General features: G+C 46.1%; 3 protein-coding genes across 4 annotated transcripts; 2 read left to right on the top strand and 1 right to left on the bottom strand.

Moving 5' to 3' along the window:
* Positions 1–3,436: 3,436 nt before the first annotated feature.
* LOC123443214 (plastid division protein PDV1) lies at positions 3,437–5,523 on the bottom strand. Its single transcript, XM_045119519.1, has 2 exons — positions 5,207–5,523; positions 3,437–4,193 (listed from the first exon to the last, which is right to left on the bottom strand). The coding sequence occupies exons 1-2, from the start codon at positions 5,477–5,479 to the stop codon at positions 3,684–3,686; spliced, it is 783 nt and encodes a 260-aa protein (XP_044975454.1). The 5' UTR covers positions 5,480–5,523; the 3' UTR covers positions 3,437–3,683.
* A 264-nt stretch (positions 5,524–5,787) lies between these two features.
* LOC123443213 lies at positions 5,788–8,351 on the top strand. Its single transcript, XM_045119518.1, has 2 exons — positions 5,788–6,191; positions 8,054–8,351. The coding sequence occupies exons 1-2, from the start codon at positions 6,051–6,053 to the stop codon at positions 8,120–8,122; spliced, it is 210 nt and encodes a 69-aa protein (XP_044975453.1). The 5' UTR covers positions 5,788–6,050; the 3' UTR covers positions 8,123–8,351.
* Positions 8,352–9,101: 750 nt separating this feature from the next.
* On the top strand, positions 9,102–15,651 carry LOC123443212 (mitochondrial carrier protein MTM1-like). Of its 2 annotated transcripts, none has more exons than XM_045119516.1 (10): positions 9,102–9,406; positions 9,737–9,778; positions 10,246–10,380; positions 10,468–10,527; positions 11,320–11,490; positions 11,836–11,935; positions 12,120–12,211; positions 12,323–12,475; positions 14,402–14,460; positions 15,215–15,651. In XM_045119516.1, the coding sequence occupies exons 1-10, from the start codon at positions 9,257–9,259 to the stop codon at positions 15,345–15,347; spliced, it is 1,095 nt and encodes a 364-aa protein (XP_044975451.1). In that variant the 5' UTR covers positions 9,102–9,256; the 3' UTR covers positions 15,348–15,651. The 2 variants fall into 2 exon arrangements, with proteins under 2 accessions (XP_044975451.1, XP_044975452.1); XM_045119517.1 differs by having other exon boundaries at positions 9,185–9,406; positions 12,147–12,211.
* Positions 15,652–22,203: the final 6,552 nt, after the last annotated feature.

Below are 22,203 nucleotides of genomic sequence, written 5' to 3' on the forward strand. Positions count from 1 at the left end.
ATGGTTTTGGACACCAGAAATGTTTCGGGCGTCACCGGTAGCGTACCGGGACCACCAGGACCACCGGAAGTGGTCCCGGGGGTCCACCGGGAGGTGCCACCAGCCCCAAGAGGTAGCATGGGCCAAAAGGTGGAGGGCAACTAGCCCAAAGTGGGCTGGTGCGCCTCCCACAAAGGGGCCCAAGGCGCATGAGGTGGAGAGGGGGGGGAAACCCTAGGCGCTGGTGGGCCTAAGGCCCACCTAGGGGTACGCCACCCCTCCCCCTGCCCTGGCCGCCGCACCTCCCATCTGGGGGGGGGGGCTGCCGCACCACCTAGGGTGGGAACCCTAGGGTGGCACCCCATCCCCTCCTCCTATATATACCTAGGGGTTTGGGGCTGTTTTGCACACGGTTTCTTCTCTCCCTCGGCGCTGCCCTGCTCCCCTCCTTCCTCCTCCTCCCATGGTGCTTGGCGAAGCCCTACCGGGAGACCTCGTCTCTCCATCGACACCACGTCGTCGTGCTGCCGGAGATCTTCCCCAGCCTCTCCCTCCTCCTTGCTGGATCAAGGTGCAGGAGACGTCACCGGGCTGCACGTGTTTTGAACGCGGAGGTGCCGTGGTTCGGCACTAGATCAGAATCACACCGCGATCTGAATCGCCGCGAGTACGACTCCATCAACCGCGTTCTAGCAACGCTTCCACTTAGCGATCTTCAAAGGTATGAAGATGCACTCACCCCTCTCTCGTTGCTGGTCTCTCCATAGGAAGATCTGAATATGGCGTAGGAAAATTTTAAATTTATGCTACGTTACCCAATAGAGAGAGCAAGAAGCATCGAGCTTGAGGGAGAAGATTGATGCCATGGTGCAATCAAACAAGTTGATGAAGTCATTGGAGATCAAGAAAGAGTTGACCGAGAATAAGGCAAAAGAGAAGCAAGAAAAGTGGCAATTGCTCAAAGAAGAGGGGCTCCGCAAAAGCTGTCATTAAGGAGAGAAGAGCACAGGCCGCTGAAAACAAATCCATGTCCTTGTTGCTCGTCGAAGAGAACAAGATCATGTCAATGAACCGCGATGACATGGACGACCTCACCAAAATATGACATGATATGACAAGTAGAGAGATCTTGAAGAGGAGAATGGTAGCGTCGGCCTACCCGTGTTACAGTTCCGGAGATGTTTTCTCTGCTTCATATGATGGCAATGTCCATGACTTCGGTGCGGGAGTTGGGACAAGCGCCGGAGGTGGATTCGGTGGTGCCGATGAACTTCAAGATGGACTCGATGTCGCGGAGTGAAGATCGACCAAGATGATGCAAGGCCCTCTTTTGCGTTTGTCGTACTAAAGTTGTCTTTTATTTACGCGTAAAACTGTGTTATGTTTGTTTGAATTTAAACTTATTTATGGGAACTTATGTCAAATGCAAGAATTGAGCGTTTTTTGTTTTCGGATCGACGCGGCGGTGTTCGAAGAGACCCCGTAAAAACCGGCACGTATAAAAGCATATTCAATAAATATACTTTTATACGGGTCCGTTTGAGGGGTCTGCATCTACGGCCGTTCGAGCCAGCCCGTAAAAACGGTTTTCCTCAAACTGTAAACGCGGAGTATGCTAGAGTTGGTCGAAAGCAACCCGCATTTTCGGCCAGCGAAATGGACCAGGCGGCCCAAGGCAGCATGATTGGAAATGATGAAGCCGGGCGAGTGATTCCCATATACTCTCCCAAATCCCCACACACACGTACGGCGAGGCGGTGGTCCGAGAGGCCATGGTTTTTTGCACTCGAAAAGGCCTGTGACCAAGGACGACCTATCCCGGTCACGCAGGGTGGCCAGGCCACCCAGCCAATGGCCAAAGCCCTGCACGCCATCGCATCCAAGAGAAGGGAGCATGCACGGTGCCAGGACCATGAGAGGCACGCAATTGGGCACCGGAGCAAAAGCAGAGCGCGGCCTTGTTCTTTTCCACCATGAGTGCAACGCGATGCCGCAAAGCCGTGGCAGGTCAATACAAGAGTCCAGCGCAATCGGCGCTTGTGCAAATTGGCGCACCCAACCAACGGCATCATCCATCCATATTGGGCCACGCACGATTGCTGCCGCTCTGGGCACTGCTGCCGAGTTCTTGGGCCCGTTTTCTTAACAACTCATGGGCAAAGACACAAAGTCCGTCGATACCCGTGAGCTGATATTTTCCCTTCTCCATCATCTGAGATCGACTTCAAGAGAAGCTAGTCAAGCCTGAATCTCATTTCATGCTCAGGACAAAGCTCAAATCCTAGTATAGATTCTGTATCTGTGCACGGAACCTTTTTTCCAGAATGGATGGTGTTTTTTTTTTTGCCGCATCCCTTTATTGAAAGTTAGACAAAGGCTCGAGACAATTTTGTTTCGGAGAACTCTTTACAGAAATGAATATCGCATGGTGTCTCTCAAGTGCTTCGCCTCCGCAATTGTCCACGTGTTAAGCTGTGCCCTCAACAAAACCCTTCCATACTTTGTTGTGTCGTGCTATCTTGTGTGTGCGTGCGTCTGGGTTTGGACTTGTGTTGAACCTTATGGCTGTGGTGGTTTGATTTATCTATAAAGCGGAGTAAAAGCCTTTTTTAATAATTGTCCAAGTGTTAGCCTTATTTTTAAACTTAACGAACCAGATCATCGGTTGAGTGGATTTGTTTCAAAAGACACAAATGTTTCTCTTATTTCAAATGATCCAACAAACGAGCATGGTTTGAAAAGCCATTCCCTTTTTCTTCGGTGTGTGTGCCCCTAGCATGTTGATCCAGCAATCCTTATGGTGGAAGATGTCAAGGCTTTCTAAGCTTAACCACTCCAACATTTAGTCTTAACGTGAAGCGCGGTGGCATTTGAAGAAAAGATGGCCCATCAATTCTTGCGCCCTTATGCACAAACGAGCAAAGCCCACACAATTTGACCAATCCTCTTTGTAATCAGTCTCCTGTACACACACTATGCTACCTTAAACTGAAACTAGCACATTAAGATCGTCATGAAATAGGTACATGTCCAATCTCCACCTAGATTTCTTGCTCAACTTCAGCCTAATGAAACTCAGCACCCTAATGAAGGCCTAGGTATCCTTGTAATACCTATGAAAACACCAGGGTAATATTTGACAAGCTTAAAATCTGACAAAAAATGGTTTCTAGGTTGAGGTTTTGATTTGCATTTGCAGGGTCAAAAAAGGCAACACAATCTGGTTTCTCAAAAGAGTAAACTAAAAAATCCAACAAAATCTTCACCTACATAAGCTGCGGGAAACTGAAGCAGATTATGTAGGAAATCTATATAATTATTTTACAGACCATCACAAACATGAAACTGGAAAACAATCTATATGAAGGCGACGACAATGTCTAGTCGGTACAATGTCTAGTGGGTACGCAAACTCATTTCAAAAGAAGACTTTGTACAGCCAAGTCAGATCTGCATATACTGGCAACAGAGCACACAATAGATTCACATGAATACAACATTTGGCTGCTTACAACAAGGATTATAATAGTCCATTTCAAGGAATTGAAAGCAACAGAGGTAAGCTAGCCTAGCTAATGCGATCCATACCTAGAATGCAAACTCAATGGGCACCCAAAAAATAGAAACTTCGTTCAAAATGGCAGATAAGATGCTAACAAAATATGTACAAACAACGTATCAGATAGGCGACACAGAACCCCCCCTCAACTTTTGGCTAAGAACACATCGAGATGACCCATTCTACTACGCCCTGCCAGAGACCGTGAAGAATCATCGCCATTGATCCTTCTGTAGCTGTATTTACCACAAGATGGACGTTGTTCTCCAGAAGCCAACAAACGCAGCTGCAACATTGTAATCATGCCAACAGCAAACACTGCACTATTCCCCAGAAAACCACCAATATTTTTGATATTGCAACTATTCCTGACTACATCAAGACTAGAAGAAACCACCCACCCTAAGAAATTTGAATCATTTCCCCTCTTCTCGGTCCTGTTAGCGCCAGAATGACTTCTTGATTTCTCAGGCTTGTTTACTGACAGAAAAGACCAGAAATCATGGTCGACATTGTGGACGAAATCCAACGCCTCGTCTATTACTTTGTGATTACTCCCATGGTGCTCTTTTAGTCGTATGGCAAGCATGATGTGACTTTGTTGCAACCTTGCTAATGCAATATCTCGCCCTGCTTGTTGCTGTGAACAAACAGCCTGCAGGAACAGTGAGTATAACGCATAAGTACACAGTGCAGGCATGAAATTCAAGCATTAATCATGGTACTTTATTGATGCTTGAACATAACAACAATCTAGAGGTTTGAGTTTCCAACTTATTAAATTCACCTGTTCAGTGTTTTTTTTTAATCTCGTTCAAGCGTTCGGTGGTTGACTAACTTGGTGCTTTCCTTTTGATTAGGAGAATGCTACCTAGTACTTAGGTCCATTTCTGGACAAGCTTGACAAATTAGCACACACAGGTTATTTAGTTGTTTACTTGGTTCACTTCAGGATAATCAACCAGGAACTTGCATCCGTTGTAAGTCAGACCCTCCATTAATTTTTGCAGATACTTACCATATCTATCAAAACGCAAAGTCATTCTTGATCGAATGGGACACTGTCCGTCTTTCAAGGTTGGTTGGAAAACCGAAAACATATTCTTGAAACTATTTATGTGCACAATGCATTTGTTTCCCCTAATTCGAGATGAGTTGAACCTTCAGAGGAAACCTGGCTGATTAAAGATCCATCATACCCCACCCGCAAAAAAAATTAAAAATAAATAAATCCATCATACTCAATAACACGCACTAGTTCTTATCTCACCATGTGCAAACATCGACATGGCCAAATCGTCCCAAGGCATACTAATGCCTGAAAGAACTATCTGCAAATTTAGTTCAGGGTGATTTCCCTCTTCCAAAACCAGCATGGACACTACCAGATTGGTATATTCAGACCAATGACTTCAGATTGTAAATCATACACTGAATTCTGACCACGCTTTCAAGCTTCAATAACCAGCCGGTTGAATTTACTGACATTTCTACCCACAGCGAGCCTCTCCACAGTTTACAGAAACATCGTACCAACCAAACTAACAACTTCGACACTCCGTTCAAACCAATCAACATGTAGCGAAGGCGACGCGTGGAACACAGTAGAGAGATCAAACCACGCGAACAAGAGTGAGGGATAAGGAGAGGGGTTTGAGAGAGGCTCACGAGAAAGCACTCGAATTGGTCCTCGAGGTCCTCGAGCGCGGCGCGGATAGCGTGGAGGCTCCTCGCCTCCTCGGCCACCGCATTCAGGTCGGCCGCCTCGTCACCGTCCGCGTTGACCCCCTTGACGTGGACGACGCCTGCGGGCTTCCCCCCGGCGCGGCGGCGCACGGTGCGGAGGAAATGGGCGCGCGAGAGGGCGTGTATGGTGTCGCTGACCTTGTCGTGGAGATCCCAGATGGTTTCCAGCACGGCCTCCGCTCCCTCGGGCTCCATCCCAAACCCTAGCGCCGCCCCGGAAAATTCTAGAGGACGCTGGCCGCTTTGCTTGGGTCGCGGGGTTTCCGAACTGCTTGGAGGGAGAGAGTGGAAACTTTTGCTCAGCAATGATGAGGCTGACAAGACATGGGCCAGCCGCCAGCGGCCATCTGGAACATTCATTTATAATCTATTTATTTTAGACAAGCAACATTCATTTAATGGTGGCTCTCTTAAAACTCTGGGCCTGATTTTTCAAGCCCCTAGGGCCCGGTCCGGGTCCGGTCTTCAATCTGGTGGGCTCGCGGGTCGGGCTCGGAAAGGGGGGAAAAGCAGCACGGCGAGGAAAACTCGAGAGCTTTCCGAATCCTTCCTTGTATGCCATCAACGGCCGCCGCGGCGCCGCTGGTTTTCTTTCTTCTCGCCCAAGCCGCCGCCGGCACACCAAACCGGCAGCTGCTTGGTCGCCGGGGCCGACGACCCTGGAATAAATTACGAAGCAGCGCCGCGGTCTCCAGGTAGTAACAGCTTCCTGCGAGCCACATCTCCCCCGCGTGCTGTTGGTTGGATTGGATTGGATCGGATCGGCATGGAGAAGGAAGCCAAGACGCCGCGGCCGGTTTGCGCGCAGGAGGCGCTGGCGCTGCTAAACTGCGCCGCGGAAAACCCCTACGACCGCGACAAGTGCCTCTCCCTCCTCGAGGCGCTCCGGGGGTGCATCGCCCAAAAGGTAATTATAGGCTTATGCGCCTTGCGTTTGGTGGACCGCTTGCTCATTCTTGCCGATACAGCTATGATTTGTGATCCTGTACTGAAGGTCTTCCATCTTAGTTCCTTAAAAGGAAGATATCACCCACCGCTGAGTAATCTTGATCTTTTTGTGCCTAGCTTTTTTTTATGGAGCTCCCAAGCATGTGTATCTCATATCACAATATCACATCATGTGCTTCCGTGTAATTTCAAGCAAAATGAGCACCATGTCACATAATTCCTTGTCCAATCGGAACAATCTTGCATGCTCAAGGGATGCATACTCACCATGTCACATAATTCCTTGTCCGATCGGAACAATCTTGCATGCTCAAGGGATGCATACTTGTTAGATGGTAGAGATATCAACTTGCAGATCAAAGCCTGGTTAAGTGTGAGAACTTAGGAAGGCTTAGTTAAATTACTTGTTTATACTCGGAGTTACAAGGCTGAAACTACTTGTTTGTACCACTTAGCTAGTACCAAGTTATTGTTACCTGAGGTAATTCCCCTTTGAAATAGCAAAGAGGAAATATCAAAATCTTTTAATAGTTTCTCTCCTTTGAGGATTGTGTGATATTCGGTACTGCTTGTTAAACGAGACCATATTGTTTGGGAGCAACTTGTCTAGAATCTGGCTCTCAGGTGGATATGTGCTATCTAAGGCCATCTCCATCGCGAGGCGGTAGGAAATATTTCCCAGACGATTGGCAGTTGCGGCGTTGATTCGTGGCATCGGCAAAAAACAAGAAGGTGAGCACTAGGCGTTTTTCCTCCACGAGCTGAGACGAAGCGCTATTTCCAATCCAAGTATTTAGCGTCGGCGTTAGCGCCTAGCGCTGGAATAGATGGCGCTTAGTGTTTTTTAATTTTTTTGGTATATTTCTTCTGTTTAAGCGCCTAGATAAGTCCCCCACCCTGTATTTATTTTTGGTATTTATTATTACCTGAGGTAATTCTCTTTTCAAATAGCAAAGAGAAAATGTCGAAATCTTTTAGTAGTTTCTCTCTCTGAGAACTGTGTGATGTTTGGTACTGCTAGTTAAATGAGGCTGTATTGTTAGGGAGCAACTTGTCTAAAATCTGGCCGTCAGGTGTATATGTCTTATCTAAGCTAGCCGAATGACACATCCCAAAAGTTATCAAAACATACAATATAAATTGACGACATTGATCCAAGATGCACCTATTATGTCATGACATTTAAAATCAGAAGTCGATCTACACATTGAGTGAAAAAAAACTCCCGATGCAATCAATAGTAGCTGAACAATAGGAACCAAATCCTCTGCAAACCGTAAGGCCTCCTGTTTTTCTCGCCTCTCGGCTCCACAGTTAGTTCCCCTAGGTCGGCACTCTCCTTTAGAAAAGAATTACTAGTTAGGTACCATTCATGGCGAATTTTGTCAGTTTCGGTTTTTCAATGTGTGGGCCGATTTTGATATGAAAATTTGTCACATTATCCACCCGGCTGCATTGTATGGAATGCACCTTCCGATTTTATACTAGTTGCTCCGTACTGTTGCAGTGTCACCTTCATGTTAAATTCTGGTTGTTTTTCCCTGTGATCATGAGAAGTTGCGACATCACAATGTAGCTGGACTCTTCAAAAATTGGGTGCTAACAGAAATAATCATATTAGTCATGATCAGTTTGTTTCATAAAGAAGAAGCTTCGACTGATCTTTGTTTGAATGTATTTTAGCTGTTCCTATCCAACGAAACCTTTTTTCTTGCCTCGTGTTTTCCTTCAGGCAAGTCATCGCAAAGTATATTTCTGTCTTATAAGATGTATTGTCTTGTTCAAATTTGTCTAAATCCCCCTCTTTTTGTCGAAATGCAGAAAGTGAAGAAATTTTCGTTGGCTGAAGCAGGCTCCACCGGCGCCACGGAAGCTCCAAAAGGCAAATAGAAGCCTGTGATGTTTCAGTGCCACTTACATAACATGTTCTAGGCCATACCGGTTTAGTGTTGGATCTGTCGTTTGAAGGTTCATTCCAGATTTAGATTTCTAAACCCTGCCCCCCTCCCCCCAACAATAAAATCCAATATGTTTTATTGTCCAGTTGTCGACTGGAGATTATATGTAATTTTTGCATTTGAGCAGACAAGGATGAATGTAGTATCGCCAGATTTGCTGCTGCCGTCCGTATCCAGTTTCATGATTGCAGGTGTCCGAAATAGTCGCATGAACCGTTGCCATCTCTTCACAGATTTATGCCTGTATTGTTCAGCATCAAATCGTCGACAAAAGGGCAACTTGATGATTTACAAGCTGATTTTTGGCCTGTTTGGTATCTGATCGAAGGACTGTCTGACATGTGCAATTCGATGCGTTCATGGAGATAGCTTGGACTGCGATGCTGATGTTTCTTGTCTTAGCTTACCTTTGTCTCCCTGGCAAGTATATTCATTCAGCCCCGGGTGTGAAGCAAAAACCATGTTGTCCCTGGGTTTATGTGATCCACACAACTCAAAAAGCACAGGCAGGAATGTGAAAGAACATGAGGTGTCGACGTTAGTGCACCAAACGACGTTTGATTACACCAAATGAGAATCGCACTACTGTCCACTTATTTCAATCCGTATATAGCTCATTTTATAAAATATAGATACAATATACCATTTTATAAAAGATAGATACAATATACTAGAAAAGGAGGGACTACAGTCTACAACAGAGGAAGTTTGACAAGGCTCGACGTCCATGCAGTAGTTGCACTTGCACAGGGGAACATGCTGCTGTCTTGAGAGCAAGCGCCATCCTTCTCACAACAACGACGCAAGTCGGCAGCTCACGCGTCAGCACACACGTAGCTGCAAGCGGGCCACGTGTGCACGGCGCAGCAGCGGTGGTGGCTTCTTCATCTCTCTCGGGAGTTGTACGCTTCGAAAACGAGCCGTGTCGACGCGAACGAGCGTCCACCAGACCACCACCTCTCCAGAATTCCTCCACGCCGCCGCGATTTGTGGTCGGCCCCTTAACTAGCGGCAACGATACACGCAGAATCAATCCCTCCGCCTCCTCCCCTTCTCCTTCCTCGCCATGGCCACCGCGGAGCGAGCCCCGGAGCAGCTCGCTCCGCCGCCGCCGCCGCCGCCCGAGCGCGCCATGGGGTTCGCGGAGCGGGCCGTCGCGGCGGCCGGCGCCGCCGTCGTCTCCGCCGTCCTCGTCAACCCCCTCGACGTCGCCAAGGTATGCGCCGCGCCATTCACAAGCGTCACTACCAATTGGCCAATCGCCATGCCCCGGCCTCTATCTCCGCCAGAACGAAACGAATCCTCCTCCGCGGGCGCTGGTCCCGCCATTTTCCAGCGTTTCCTGAGGCTTCTAGCAGTCTAGGTGAACAGGGGGCAACGCGTGCTCTTTGCTTCTGAAAAAATTGCAACTAGAGAGTAGAGAGTTTGTCGGCATGATCGCTGTATTGCTGCCAGGCGAATTGGCCGGAACTTGTGACAAAATGTACATATAGACTTGGACCGAATGTGTTGTTGATTCAATTTCAAACCCTGTTTTGTCTTGCAGACGAGACTACAGGCACAAGCCGCTGGAGTCGTCTACAATCCGGTAAGCTTACCACTTCTGTCCCATACAGAGCGCTTTCACAATTGAATGTTCCTACAAATTCTCTGGTCAACTCAACCAGGAATGAACTAAAAGTTCACATTAACTCAGAAACAGAGAAGAGTCAAAGCCGTCAGTTAGACCATTTCTGTATATTGTTAGATTTATGGACTTCGTGCTTGATTTTTTTTTCCTTTTGGATTATGCGCCCCCATTCTATTTTCGAAAAAAATAGATTAATATCTATGCATACATACTTTTTTGCAGTAGATAAACCATCTGTAGCACTCAATTCTGGTAATAGTTACATACTGGCAAGCAGATATGCTTCTGTCAGGGTGATTTGTGGTTTTATCCCTTGATTCCTTTCTCTTCTTAAAAAGTGTGCGTGTTATTTATTTTTTGCTAATTGCTTACACAACAGTATTGCTAGCTTGTTTATCTGTTTTCCTCTGAAATACATTGCTCAGATATGGTCAGATTTTAGGTGCTATCCATGGTGTAACCCTGGTGGACTGAAATTAAGTGGTTTAGGGCCATCCTGCAGTCCTGAATGCTTTCAGTACAGAGGAACAATGGACGTGTTCTCTAAGATCAGTAGACAGGTAAATGCGCTTATTGAGCATTCTTCTTCATTGCGCTTTCCTGTTTTGGGTAGATCATATTCAGTAACGATTTATGTGCCCCTGCAGGAAGGAATTTTTAGACTATGGAGAGGCACTGGTGCAAGCTTAGCCTTAGCTGTACCAACGGTAATATCCTTTCAGTTGACCATGGCTAGTATTCTGTTTGTACTAATTGCCCCTCCCAAAATTCGTGTCTTAATTTTGTCTAGATATGATGTGTCTAAACATGACTAGATACATTCATATCTAGACAAATTTAAGGCAAGAATTTTGGGACGGAGGGAGTACCTTAATATTCCATGGAGCTTTCCTTGCCTTACACTTGATTTCCTCTATAAAATTCTTCTTCCCATTATTTATCATCAAGTATCATTTCTCTGTTGTAAAAGTTGTGTTCTATACCTTCATGACGAATGATTTTCTAGGGTTCTTATAATCAGGACAACTTCACTGTCCTCCTGTGGAGTCCAACAAGATTTTTTTTTATAAAGCCTAAGGGAACAAAAATAGGAAAATAACTATGGTCTAATTCATTTCGATGAAAAAGCATGTGGATCTCACACATAGATTGCTCTTTAACAGTAAGTTGGATGGAATGGCCTTATAGTGTCAAAAAAAAGTTTGATCACACCTGTAGGCTGTAGCAGTAATAATCTGTCTTACAATGTGAGGTGTTTATAAAAATACAAGTAGGAACAGTGTTTGTGGTGAGAATATATTAATGCTTGTTTGAGGTTTGGTCTCTCTGAGACAATCTTCGTACAGACTGACGACTGTTACTGATTTAGGATATTATGTATTTTCTGTGCCCTCTTGGATCTGTATTCAATTTGGATTAACATCATGGAATGTTAGAATTATACATTCTGATGTACTTTACATTTGTATCTCACTAGAAATCTATGCTGTTTTTTTCAGGTTGGGATATATCTGCCTTCTTATGACCTGTTGCGCAATTGGATTGAGGAATATTCAGATCACAGTTATCCCAAACTTAGGCCATATGCCCCTCTCATTGCTGGATCTATTGCACGATCATTGGCATGTATAACTTGTTCCCCTATTGAGTTGGCAAGAACACGTATGCAGGTCAGGATATCGGATCCTTGCTTTTTTACAGTTTCCATTATTAGAGAAGATAACACATGTACTAGGGGGTGAAAGGGGGGCCTGATACGTAATTTCTCTCTAACTCTTGTCAGCAAATTGTATACAGTAGTACTTTCCGATACATTGCCAAAGCCTTTAGATAAGTGATGCTTTTAGATAAGTAAAAGTAAAAAAGATTTACTAGCTTGTGATTCAACAGAAATTGCAAGTGGCATGGTTGAAACAGTTGAAAAAGAAACCAAAACTTATTCTGGACGCAACTTTATTCTCTATGCTATTATTTAGATATAAATATAATTATGTATTTTCTAATTACACATATAGGCCTTCATGCAATCAAGTGGTGGGGCGAAACCCCCTGGAATGTGGAAGACTATGCTAGGCGTACTTTCATCGAGGCAAAGCATCAGCCACCCTGAAAATTGTATGTCTACTATACTGTCTGTTGGCCTGTAACTAATGAATCAGTCAAATCATTGCATGACTTCAGCACAACAATTGTCCATACCAGCTACATTATTCTCAAAAATTTGTAGAAACGAACCAATAATTGTAGCTTTATATTCTCATTTGTTTTGATTAAGCTATACTTTTGACGGTGCAAACAGCTCGGGGATACCATCTTCTATGGACAGGTATGGGAGCACAACTTGCACGTGATGTCCCCTTTTCAGCTATATGTTGGACGGTTCTTGAACCAGTAAGCTACTCTACCGAGCTTTATTATATTATATTATGATTTAGACAATTTGAATTCAGCAAAACCTGTAGAGCTAACTACCTTTTCCACGTGTAAATGCTTTCTGTACAGACTAGAAGACACTTATTGGGATTATTAGTTGGCGAGGAAAGCAATGCAGCAGTTATACTGGGGGCAAACTTCTCCGCAGGCTTCATTGCTGGAGTTATCTCTTCAGGCGCAACATGTCCTCTCGATGTTGCCAAGACACGCAGACAAATAGAGGCAAGCAGAGCTTGGGACCATTAGCTTTTTTTTTTGGAAAAGGAGGTTAAACCTTCGGCCTGTGCATCAATCGATGCATGCAGCCATCTTTATTAATTATTCCACAAAGGTCTAACAAGAATATACATCAATCCGCCCAAAGCCACCACTCACACCTACAAACTCGATAATGTGGAGTGCTCTCACTTCACATATCTAAGACCGGTGTTGTCGCCAATCCATCCACATAACGTATCGGGAGCAACAGCCGGTGCAGCACACCTAAAACGCATACCTCATGCACACGTTTTACAAGCCGTCATCATCATCGAACCACTGACCCATCTTCAGGAAAGAGATCCGCATCATCCATGCCAGTCCAAACATCCGTCGACGCCACCACGGCGCCCAACGACGCCACCGCCCTGCGCTCATCCGTCCAGATGCGAAGACTCCGGGAGATCTGTCATGCGTCGCACCTGCCAATCAGCATGACTCAGCGTATCACCTGTCGGCCAGGCATGACTTGATAGCTTCACCAAAATTCCGTGCAAGACGAAGCCGCTCCACCTCCTGCCTCAGTCTGCCAGCGCTGCTCCACAAACGATGCTCCCAAGAGAGAAACGGCACCGCAGTACCGTCATCGTTCGATCTGGAAGACCAGATCCTAGGGTTTTCCCCGAAGTAGTGCCCACCACCAGCAACCGTTCAGGACCCACACAGTGCCCACCACCACTCAGCCCTCTAAGCGACGCCTTCAGGAAGGTCACGACGTCAAGGATGCCGCCGCCGCCCACTGGAGTTAGGGTTTTCACCCGAGAGGCAAGGAAGGGAAGCAGAGGAGTAGATGTATACCGACGTCTCCAAAAAGAATAACGGCGCCCTTGAGCGTCGTCGTCGGCGCGGCGGGCCTGGGCCAACCAAGGGGTTTCCCCCAATCCGAATCTCCTCCACCGGCTTCACCCGCAGGTAGGGCCCCGACAACCACGCCGGCACCGCCAAGAATCCGCAGGAGAGTGGCTCACATCAGGACTGGAGGACAGCGGCCAGATCTGGCGCCGCCGGCCGCCATAGCAGCCACGTGACGGCTGACCAGGCAACGGCCGACGAAGGGGAGCAGCACACCACAACGACGCTTCCAAGAAAGATAGCGGCACCCGCGGGCGTCGCCGTCGCGGCTCCGATGAGGACCAGAGCAAGGATTTCTTTCGGAGCTGCGCTGAACATCCACCGCCACCGACCGCTGAGCATGGCCGCCACGCACCACCACGACCCCCAGGCAGGGTCACAGGTCACCGCACCGCGTGCCCTGGCCACCGCAGTCGCGCCTAGCCGCCGCTCCCTGCCACCGCAGCCGCGCCCGGCCGCCACTCCCTACCACCATGGTCGCGCGCCCCGCACAGATCAGGCCATGGCAGCCCCGGATCCGCCCTCAGGCGCCGCCGGTGGGCGAGATCTCGCCGGATCCCGCAGCCGCCGAAGTGGGGCGCCGCCGCCAGAGCCCGAGGGCCGACGCGAGGGGCCCCGCCGCCGCCATCCCCGGGGCGCGCGCGGCTTCGCTGGCGTCCCCTCCGGCAGCGGCGAAGTGGGGAGGGGGCGGAGAGGGGGGCCGGTGGCGGCGCAGGAGGGTTGGCCGGTGACGACGCGGGGAGGGGGCGGAGATGGGGGCCGGTGGTGGCGCGAGACGACGCCCCCGAGTTAGATCACCGGCTTCTTTGGACGCGCTGGTCTTCCCCCGTTCAAGCTGATCCCCGGGACCATTAGCTTATCACTAGTTTTCTTAAGACTGCTCTCTACTGACTTTAGTTTGTTAAGACTTTATGTGCCTTCAGTCATTCCTGGTGCGCATTGAGCTTGGAATTAACTGCTATCAATAACATAAAATACTTTTGTTCTGTTTTTTTGCTCAATATTTTGCATTTACTAAATTTACCTTTCTCATTTCAGAAGGATCCTGCTAGGGTATTAAACATGAACACAAGGCGCATACTTCTTGAGGTTTGGAGGTATCTTATATTTTCCTTCAGCAAATTCCGTTGCAGCATACTCACCTTAGGTTTCCAATAAGCAGTGCCATAGGAACTCCATAGTCATCAGGGTTAGAAATGGGAAGAGACTGTAGCCAAAAGTTAGAACAAGAATTAGGCTCCCTAAGCAGTACTACTCCCTCCGTTTCTAAACATATGTCTACTTAAAGATTTTTACTAGGGGATTACATACGAAGCAAAATGAATGAATCTACACTGTAAAGTATGTCTATATACATCCGTATGTAGTCTTCTACTGAAACCTCTAACAAGACTTATATTAAGGAACGGGGGAGTAGTATAGAAAAACATGCCCTTGGCGATGATGAAATCGTTTTCTTCAATAGAACATGGACTATAAAATTCTTCGTTCAAGAACACATGCCAATGAGCTAGTAAGCATCATTATGTTCACATTTGCACTTGCCGAATCCTTGATAAGCTCTGTTTGCGGTTGCTGAAATGTGTTGAATTGTGCTTATTTTATAATCTGCTGCAGAAAACTAGCCATAAAAGTAGGCAAAAGTGGGTAAAACAAACACTAAAGTAGAGTAAGGCGGGTGGGGCAAATGGGATTCTGGGAATCCACTACAATACCAAATGGAGCCATAGTCATAATCATTTAGCAATGCTTTAATGATGTGTGATGTGTTCATTATTTACTCTATTGCATATAGCAAGTTTTCTGCACAATGCAATGCATATAACACCTGTAATGCGTCACTTGTCACAGGAATGAAGGTATCAACGGCCTATTCAGAGGCGCAGGCCCACGCATGGCACGAGCAGGACCTTCAGTGGGCATTGTCGTTTCTTCGTATGAAGTTGTCAAACACATCATGCACAGGAAACACGCAGAGCTATGAGATTAGATTTAGTTGTATGTGGATCCCAGCAACACACGAGCCTTCTGATCAAACCAACAGCGGAGCCTCCTTCTGATCGAACGTGACTTCACTCTCGTGAAAGCCGGTTAGAAATGCCTACCTTATCAGAATGGACGTTTGGGTGTCCCTGTTGTAATAAAGGGTAGAGTGCCCAAAATGTTGTAATTTCTTGTTACAAGAAGTTTTGTGATATCGCTAGGTGTTTGAGATGTGTAATTGCAATTAGCACAAATGGGAAGCACGCTCAGGAATTAGAGTGAAGGTTAGAAAACCGCACCAACTACCACAGGCTGCATGGTCAAGTTCATTCTCAATGTTCTTCCTTCGGAACTGCCTCTTCAGGGAGGCAATAGACGATTAAAATTTCGACTCCTTAGAGCAACTTGATCTGATTCCCTGCAACAGGAGGATAAATTCGAAGGTCCTATTCACTCCCGAACTCAAATGCTTCCTGACGAACAGTAAAAAAAATCAAAAAAATCTGATTTTTTATGAACTTTGATAAATGTCTTACATGCATACCAGAATTCAGCATGAAATAACAAAGTCGTCGCTAAAAAAACTAAATCAGCAGTCTAAAATGTATTTAAAATTAGCTTTTATGGAGCATCCTTTTTTTGCTACGACTTTCACGAATATTACTTCGATCTAAAATTTTACAAGTATACAAAACATTATCATAAAAAATTAGATCTTTTTAAAATTATTATTATTATTTTCTGTTTTACTGTCCATGTGAAAGCATTTGTGTTGGAGACCAAAAATTCTATGTCCGTTAAATTTTGTTTTTCTTCTCTAACTCGCACCTTATCGATCTCTTATAACGGTTAGAGAAGGATAATTTATCCTCTGTGTCCTTTTCGAGGAGTAAAAGTATTCACTTGTTCACCTTGTGGCCTATTAGAGGAGTAAAAGTGCTCACTTGTCTACCTATGGAGTAAAAAAAATGGCTTCATTCCTGCTAATTGTTCTGACTTGCTCGACCACATTCACTCTGGCGCTATCCTTATTGTCTTCACTGGCCATCGTCGACACCCTGCAGACCCGTCGACTTTTTGCCACCAAATTCCAATGGGATTCAGAAGATTTTTTTTCATCCTTTCCATGATCTTTGGCCAGGGTGGCAGGGAGACACTCCTCCTCATTGTCCGTAGACTGGCGGCACTCTTCCTATAGTCGGAGCCGACCGACATCCTGCAGCCTCGTCGACTTTCCGCCACCAAATTTTGATGGGATTTAGACAATCTTTTTTTCTTTATGTTTTCATCCTCTCCATGATCCCTGACGAGGGAGACACTCCTCCTCATTGTCCGTAGCCTAGTGGCACTCCTTCTGTAGTCGGAGCCGGCGAGGCCACAATGAAGGAGGATGTGTGCGGTTTTGTCCTTAGCCTTGGTGAAGGCATCCACATGCTGAACATGCCAAAGTTAGCCTTAATGGCGACGGCTACGACGGATTCATGGCCCGACCACGAGAGGAAGCAAGACATGAGGATGGAGTGGATGGTGCCTCCGGGTATCCCGGGTTGCTCCGCGGCTCCCCCCACTCGGGTGGCTCGGCATCAACCTAGGGAGTGCATACGACGATTTTTTTTTTCAAAAGTACTACCTGTTTTCTACCAAATTCGAAAAGCATATGCCAAAATTGAAAAAAATAATCAAAAATAGCACCCCGTCGGCCTCTGGTGGGCCGAAGGGGGTCCTGTCGGCTGGCGGGAGGCCGAAGAGGGCCCCTCGGCCCGCGGGTGGCCGAAGAGCCTGCTGTCGGCCCACGACTGGCCGAAGAGGACCCGTCGGCCTCCAAGAGTTCGAAGAGCCCCTGGATAAGGCCGACTGAGCCCTTCTTCCTCTTCAGTCGCTGGCTCCTCTTCTCTCTCTCTCGTTTTTGTTCCCTCATTTTGCCCCCCCCTCTGATCTCCTCCATCCTCCACTCATTTTCCTATTCAATCCGTTGAAACAATAGATCATACCCATCTTCACCGGCCTACCTAAGGTCTCATTTTGTGCTATGGGGTAGTTTTTTGTTCATTTGGAGGAGCCATGGTGGGGTGGTGGAGGTGTGGATGGTGAGGAGGTGGTGTGATGGAGAGGAAGAAGGGGACACACGCGTCGAAGGTATACCGATTTTTTACTGTAGATTCTTTTTAGTGTTGGTTTATTTACTGTACGTAGGTTTATTTTTGTATAAATTTGTTCGCTGCGAATAATGACAAGCTGGCAATGTCTGACAAGCGAAAATGTCTGAATCCGTAAATTTGACTGTTTATTATGGCCCTGGTAATGTTCGATATAATGAGTTGGGGGTTGATCTTAGCGAGTTTAAAAAAGGCGTCATGACACTTTCAGACCTGGACAGACTGGACATTAGGTAGTTGAAGCACTGGTTGACTAGTAGTTTTGGGCTGGATCCTGAAGTCTGTTTTGTCAGTATTCATGCATTGTGGACCAAATCATGTAAAAATGTCAAGTGGGAGTTGATGCCGATAGATAGGAGCCAGCATTGGTTGTCCCTGTTAAGTCGTTCCAGAGACCGAAGTATCCACCCATATGCCCTAGTGCAACCAGTGGCAAAGGAGAAGAATTTCGTACAAGTCAACGTGGGGTATGAACCAGGACAGGGTAGTCAAGTGGCTAACGAGATTTATGTATCCGGGTCACAGCCACCGGATGTGGTTGCTAGCCAAGCCAAGAAAGAGTCATATTATGTGCCACACAATGTTAGTAGTGGTCATGAGACTGGGCAAAGTATTCAGTCAATACTATTAGCTGGCTCTGGTGTTGCTGATGGGGATGAGGAAGGCGATGAAATGCAGAGAGTGATGGAGGAAGAGAACGAGTATGGGTTTGCGGAGAATTTGGATTCTGAAAATTCCAAGGATGAAGTGGAGGTACCGATTCCTTCTGCATGGGATCAGGACATAGCCGTCGGCATTAATGTCAACGATGGCCATGAGACTCCATGGCAATATAATCTGAACCAAGTCCAGATCGGGGCTATGTTTGACACAAAGAAAAAATTGAAGTATGCGATGAAAGAGGGCTATGTCTACGCAGAGGGTTTTCCGGACACACATATCGAGTCCAACAAAATATACTGTGAAGTGTGTTGAAACGGGTTGTCCTGCGAAGGTGCACGGGCACGTGTCGAAGTATAACATCCACTGGGTTGTCACCAATGTGGTCCCACATAATTCTGTGAGGAAAAATCTGTTGGTTCGTCATCCAAACCTGACTTCAACTCTCATAGCGCAACTCATGTATACTGAGATAGTTGAGAAGAAAGATATGAAAGCAAAACATATCCATAAAGCAGTGAAGGTCAGATGGAATTATGACATTCCATATGGGAAGGCTTGGAGGGCTAAGCAGAAGGCTATGGAGGAAAGGTTTGGGACATTCTTCGACTCATATGATAATGTTGTCCGTCTCCTTGACATACTGAAGGAGAGGAATCTCGACACTTATGTTAACATACAACACACGAGGTTGGAGATTATACCAAATTACAAGGTGTTGAAACGAGTATTCTTCTCTTTCGGTTTGTGCATAGAAGCTTTCCGGCATTGTCCTCCTGTGATGTTTGTGGATGGTACATTCCTGACTGGTCAGTACAAATGGCAAATCCTGACTGCTATTGGTGTGGACGGGAACAACCAAATCATCCCACTAGCCATGGCATTTGTGGAGGGTGAGAACTTTCTCAGTTGGGCATGGTTCTTCCGGCAAGTTAAAATTGTGATCGGGAAGGACCGACCAAACGCATGTGTCATTCATGACACACATCCTGGTATATTAAAGGTCGTGAAGACACTAAGTAATCCAACAGCTGACGAGCCAACACCTTGGAAGGACTTGCAAAGCCGGTGGTGCATGTGCCATCTGGGTGCAAATTTTTTCTCACAGTTCAAGAACAAACGGTTGATGAACTTGTTCAAAAAATTATGCAAGCAGAACCAGCAGCGCAAATACGAATTTATTTGGTCAAAACTAGATGAGTTTACTAAGAAGCATGTCCTTGCTAGGAAGGAAATGGAAAAAGACCAGGTTAAATTAACAGCACTCATCGCGGAGCTAGAGGAGCCAGTAGGTCTTTGTGACTTGCCAGCAATTGACCCTCCTAATACAAGAGAAAGAAGGACAGGGCAATAAAGAATTTTTCTGAGTGGATAGAGAAAGAGCCTCCAATGAATTGGTCTTTGTTGCCTGACACCCATGGAGCCAGGTATGGCCACATGACAACCAATCTTGCAGAGGTGTATAACTTTGTACTCAGAGGGAATAGAGCATTGCCACTGGCAGCTATTTTTGAGGGTGTATTTCATGGGACTTTGAGATATTTCAGAGAAAGGCACGAGTTAGCAAAGAAGCATATTGCAGTTAATCAGAACACACCTTATTGTAGCCGCGTCATGGAGTACAGGGCTCAGAAGATAAAGAAAGCAAAAAAGCACACTGTCACACTCATAGGTAATCAAGAAAGGAGGTATGAGGTTCAGCTTCCTACTAATGGTTTTGGTTCTGCAAATGAGGTGAAGACGCATGAGGTTAAAATTGGAACGGAATTTTATCCAACCTGTGAGTGTACATGCAACAAACCACAGTTGTTGCACCTGCCTTGCTCACATGTGTTGGCTGCCTGTGGCCAGATTGAGTTAGACACTATCTCATTCGTGTCTCCGTACTATTCAAAAGAGGCAGTACTCAATGTCTGGGCAGGTGAGATGACAGGGTTTAGAGTCATCGGCAATTTCAACAAGGTAAACGATGGTGAGAGAGTATACATCCCGGATCCTGGACTTCGGCGAACTAGCAGGGGCAGACGTAAGGTAAAGCGCATCTGAAACGATATGGACCAATCTAAAGCTGGTGGAGCAACCAGACAATGTTTTCTCTGCGCGGCTTATGGACATAGGATGAAATATTGCCCCGACCAAACAAAAGACGGTGCTTCCACATCGACGACTGTGACAACAGTAGCAAGAGGTGGTCGTGACAGTCGTGGTGGACGTGGAAGTCGAGGCCGAAGGGGTGGACGAGGAATAAATAACTCAGAAGCTACATAATGTGTCGGCCTACGTTTTAATTTGTAATATGTATGCACTATGTTTTAATTTGTAATATGTCTGCACTATGTTTTAATGTGTACTATGTCGGACTATGTTTTTATTTGTAATATGCAAATTTGAGAACAATTTTCGAACACGAGCTTAATTAAAAAAACATAATTACTGATATTACTGGATAATTCTGCTACATAATTCAATACAAATTATAGTACTGGATAGTTCTACTACTGGATAGTTCAATACAAATTCAACCATTACATACTTCAAATTCATCACGGATCTCCTTCAACTTCTTGACCTTGTCCTTATAGCCATGGTTCTGTTTCATCATATCAGAAATGATGTACTCCAGCTTTTTCTTCTCTTCCTTCATTTGGTCTCTCTCTAGCACAAGCTGGTCCCTCTCCTTCTCTGCCTTCATCCTAAGTACCTGATGTAGGTTGGTGCAAGAATGGTCTGCCAACTTCTTCTTCTCAATCTCCTCTTTCAAATCACTGATAGCCAACCTAGCACCGCCAAGCTGATTAATAGCCTCCTCCTTGTCAGCCATCATTTTTGCAAAATCAAATTTGAAAAATCTAAGCTCTTCCTCCATCTTCCTCTTTTCTCCAATTATTTTGAATTTTTCTTCACCCAGCTTCAGATTTTCTCTGAGTCTGTCCTCGTTTTCTTTGTCATGCATGCTCCACAATTGACCTATGCAAAACTGCATAGCAATTGACCACTCAGGGTCTATCCACTCCAGATAGCAGCACTTTTCTTATGCCTAAAATTCAAAACAATTTCAGTGATTAACATACATGAAATTGAGTGGAGCAGAAACTAACTAAGATTAACTAATTACAGTGCAACATACCTTCTCCTTTGCACAAGCAAGAAAACGCCGGTCAGTATCAGTAGATTGAAATGGAACTTGCCTGAGGCAAGGCTCTAGATGCATACAACAAGAAGATAGTTCATGAGCAATGCCACTCCATTAATAGCATGGGATAGTCCTAGGAAGCTAAAAACAGAAGACACCAAACTGTTATGAAATCCCGAAATGAAGAACCCTAAACCTAACCGTAAATGTTGGAACCCTAAACCACACCTCCACCACCCCACTATGGCTCCTCCAAACGAACAAAAAACTACCCCATGACACAAAATGAGACCATAGGTAGGTCGGTGGAGATGTGTATGATCTATTGTTTCAGCGGATTGAATAGGAAAATGGGTGGAGGATGGAGGAGATCAGATGGGGGGTCAAATGAGGGAAGAAAAACGAGAGAGAGAAGAGGAGCCAACGACTGAGGAGGAAGAAGGGCTCGGTCGGCCTTATCAGGGGCTCTTCGGCCTCCTGGAGGCCGACGGGTCCTCTTCGGTTAGCCGTGAGCCGACAGCAGGCTCTTCGGCCACCCGCGGGCCGACGGGCCCTGTTCGGCCTCCCGCCAGGACCCCCCTCGGCCCACCAGAGGCCGACGGGGTGCTATTTTTATTTATTTTCAATTTCGACATATGCTTTTCAAATTTGATAAAAATAGATAGTTTTTTTTGAAAAAAATCGCATATGGCAGCAAGCAACACCATGATGAGGCGGGCGACATGCGATGCGTTCGGCAACGGGTTGCCGAACGAGGATTAGTGACTCACCATCGCCGTCGCTCACCACGAAGACACATAACAAGTATTCATAAAATATGTATGTTGAATGTAAGTTTTACTCCATTAAGTTAAGTGGATCGGTTTGAGACAACGCCTTTCTTAGAGGAGCAAAAGTACTCCTTTAAA

This window comes from Hordeum vulgare, chromosome 3H, assembly GCF_904849725.1.
Source record: "Hordeum vulgare subsp. vulgare chromosome 3H, MorexV3_pseudomolecules_assembly, whole genome shotgun sequence".
NCBI classification, from domain to species: Eukaryota; Viridiplantae; Streptophyta; class Magnoliopsida; order Poales; family Poaceae; genus Hordeum; species Hordeum vulgare.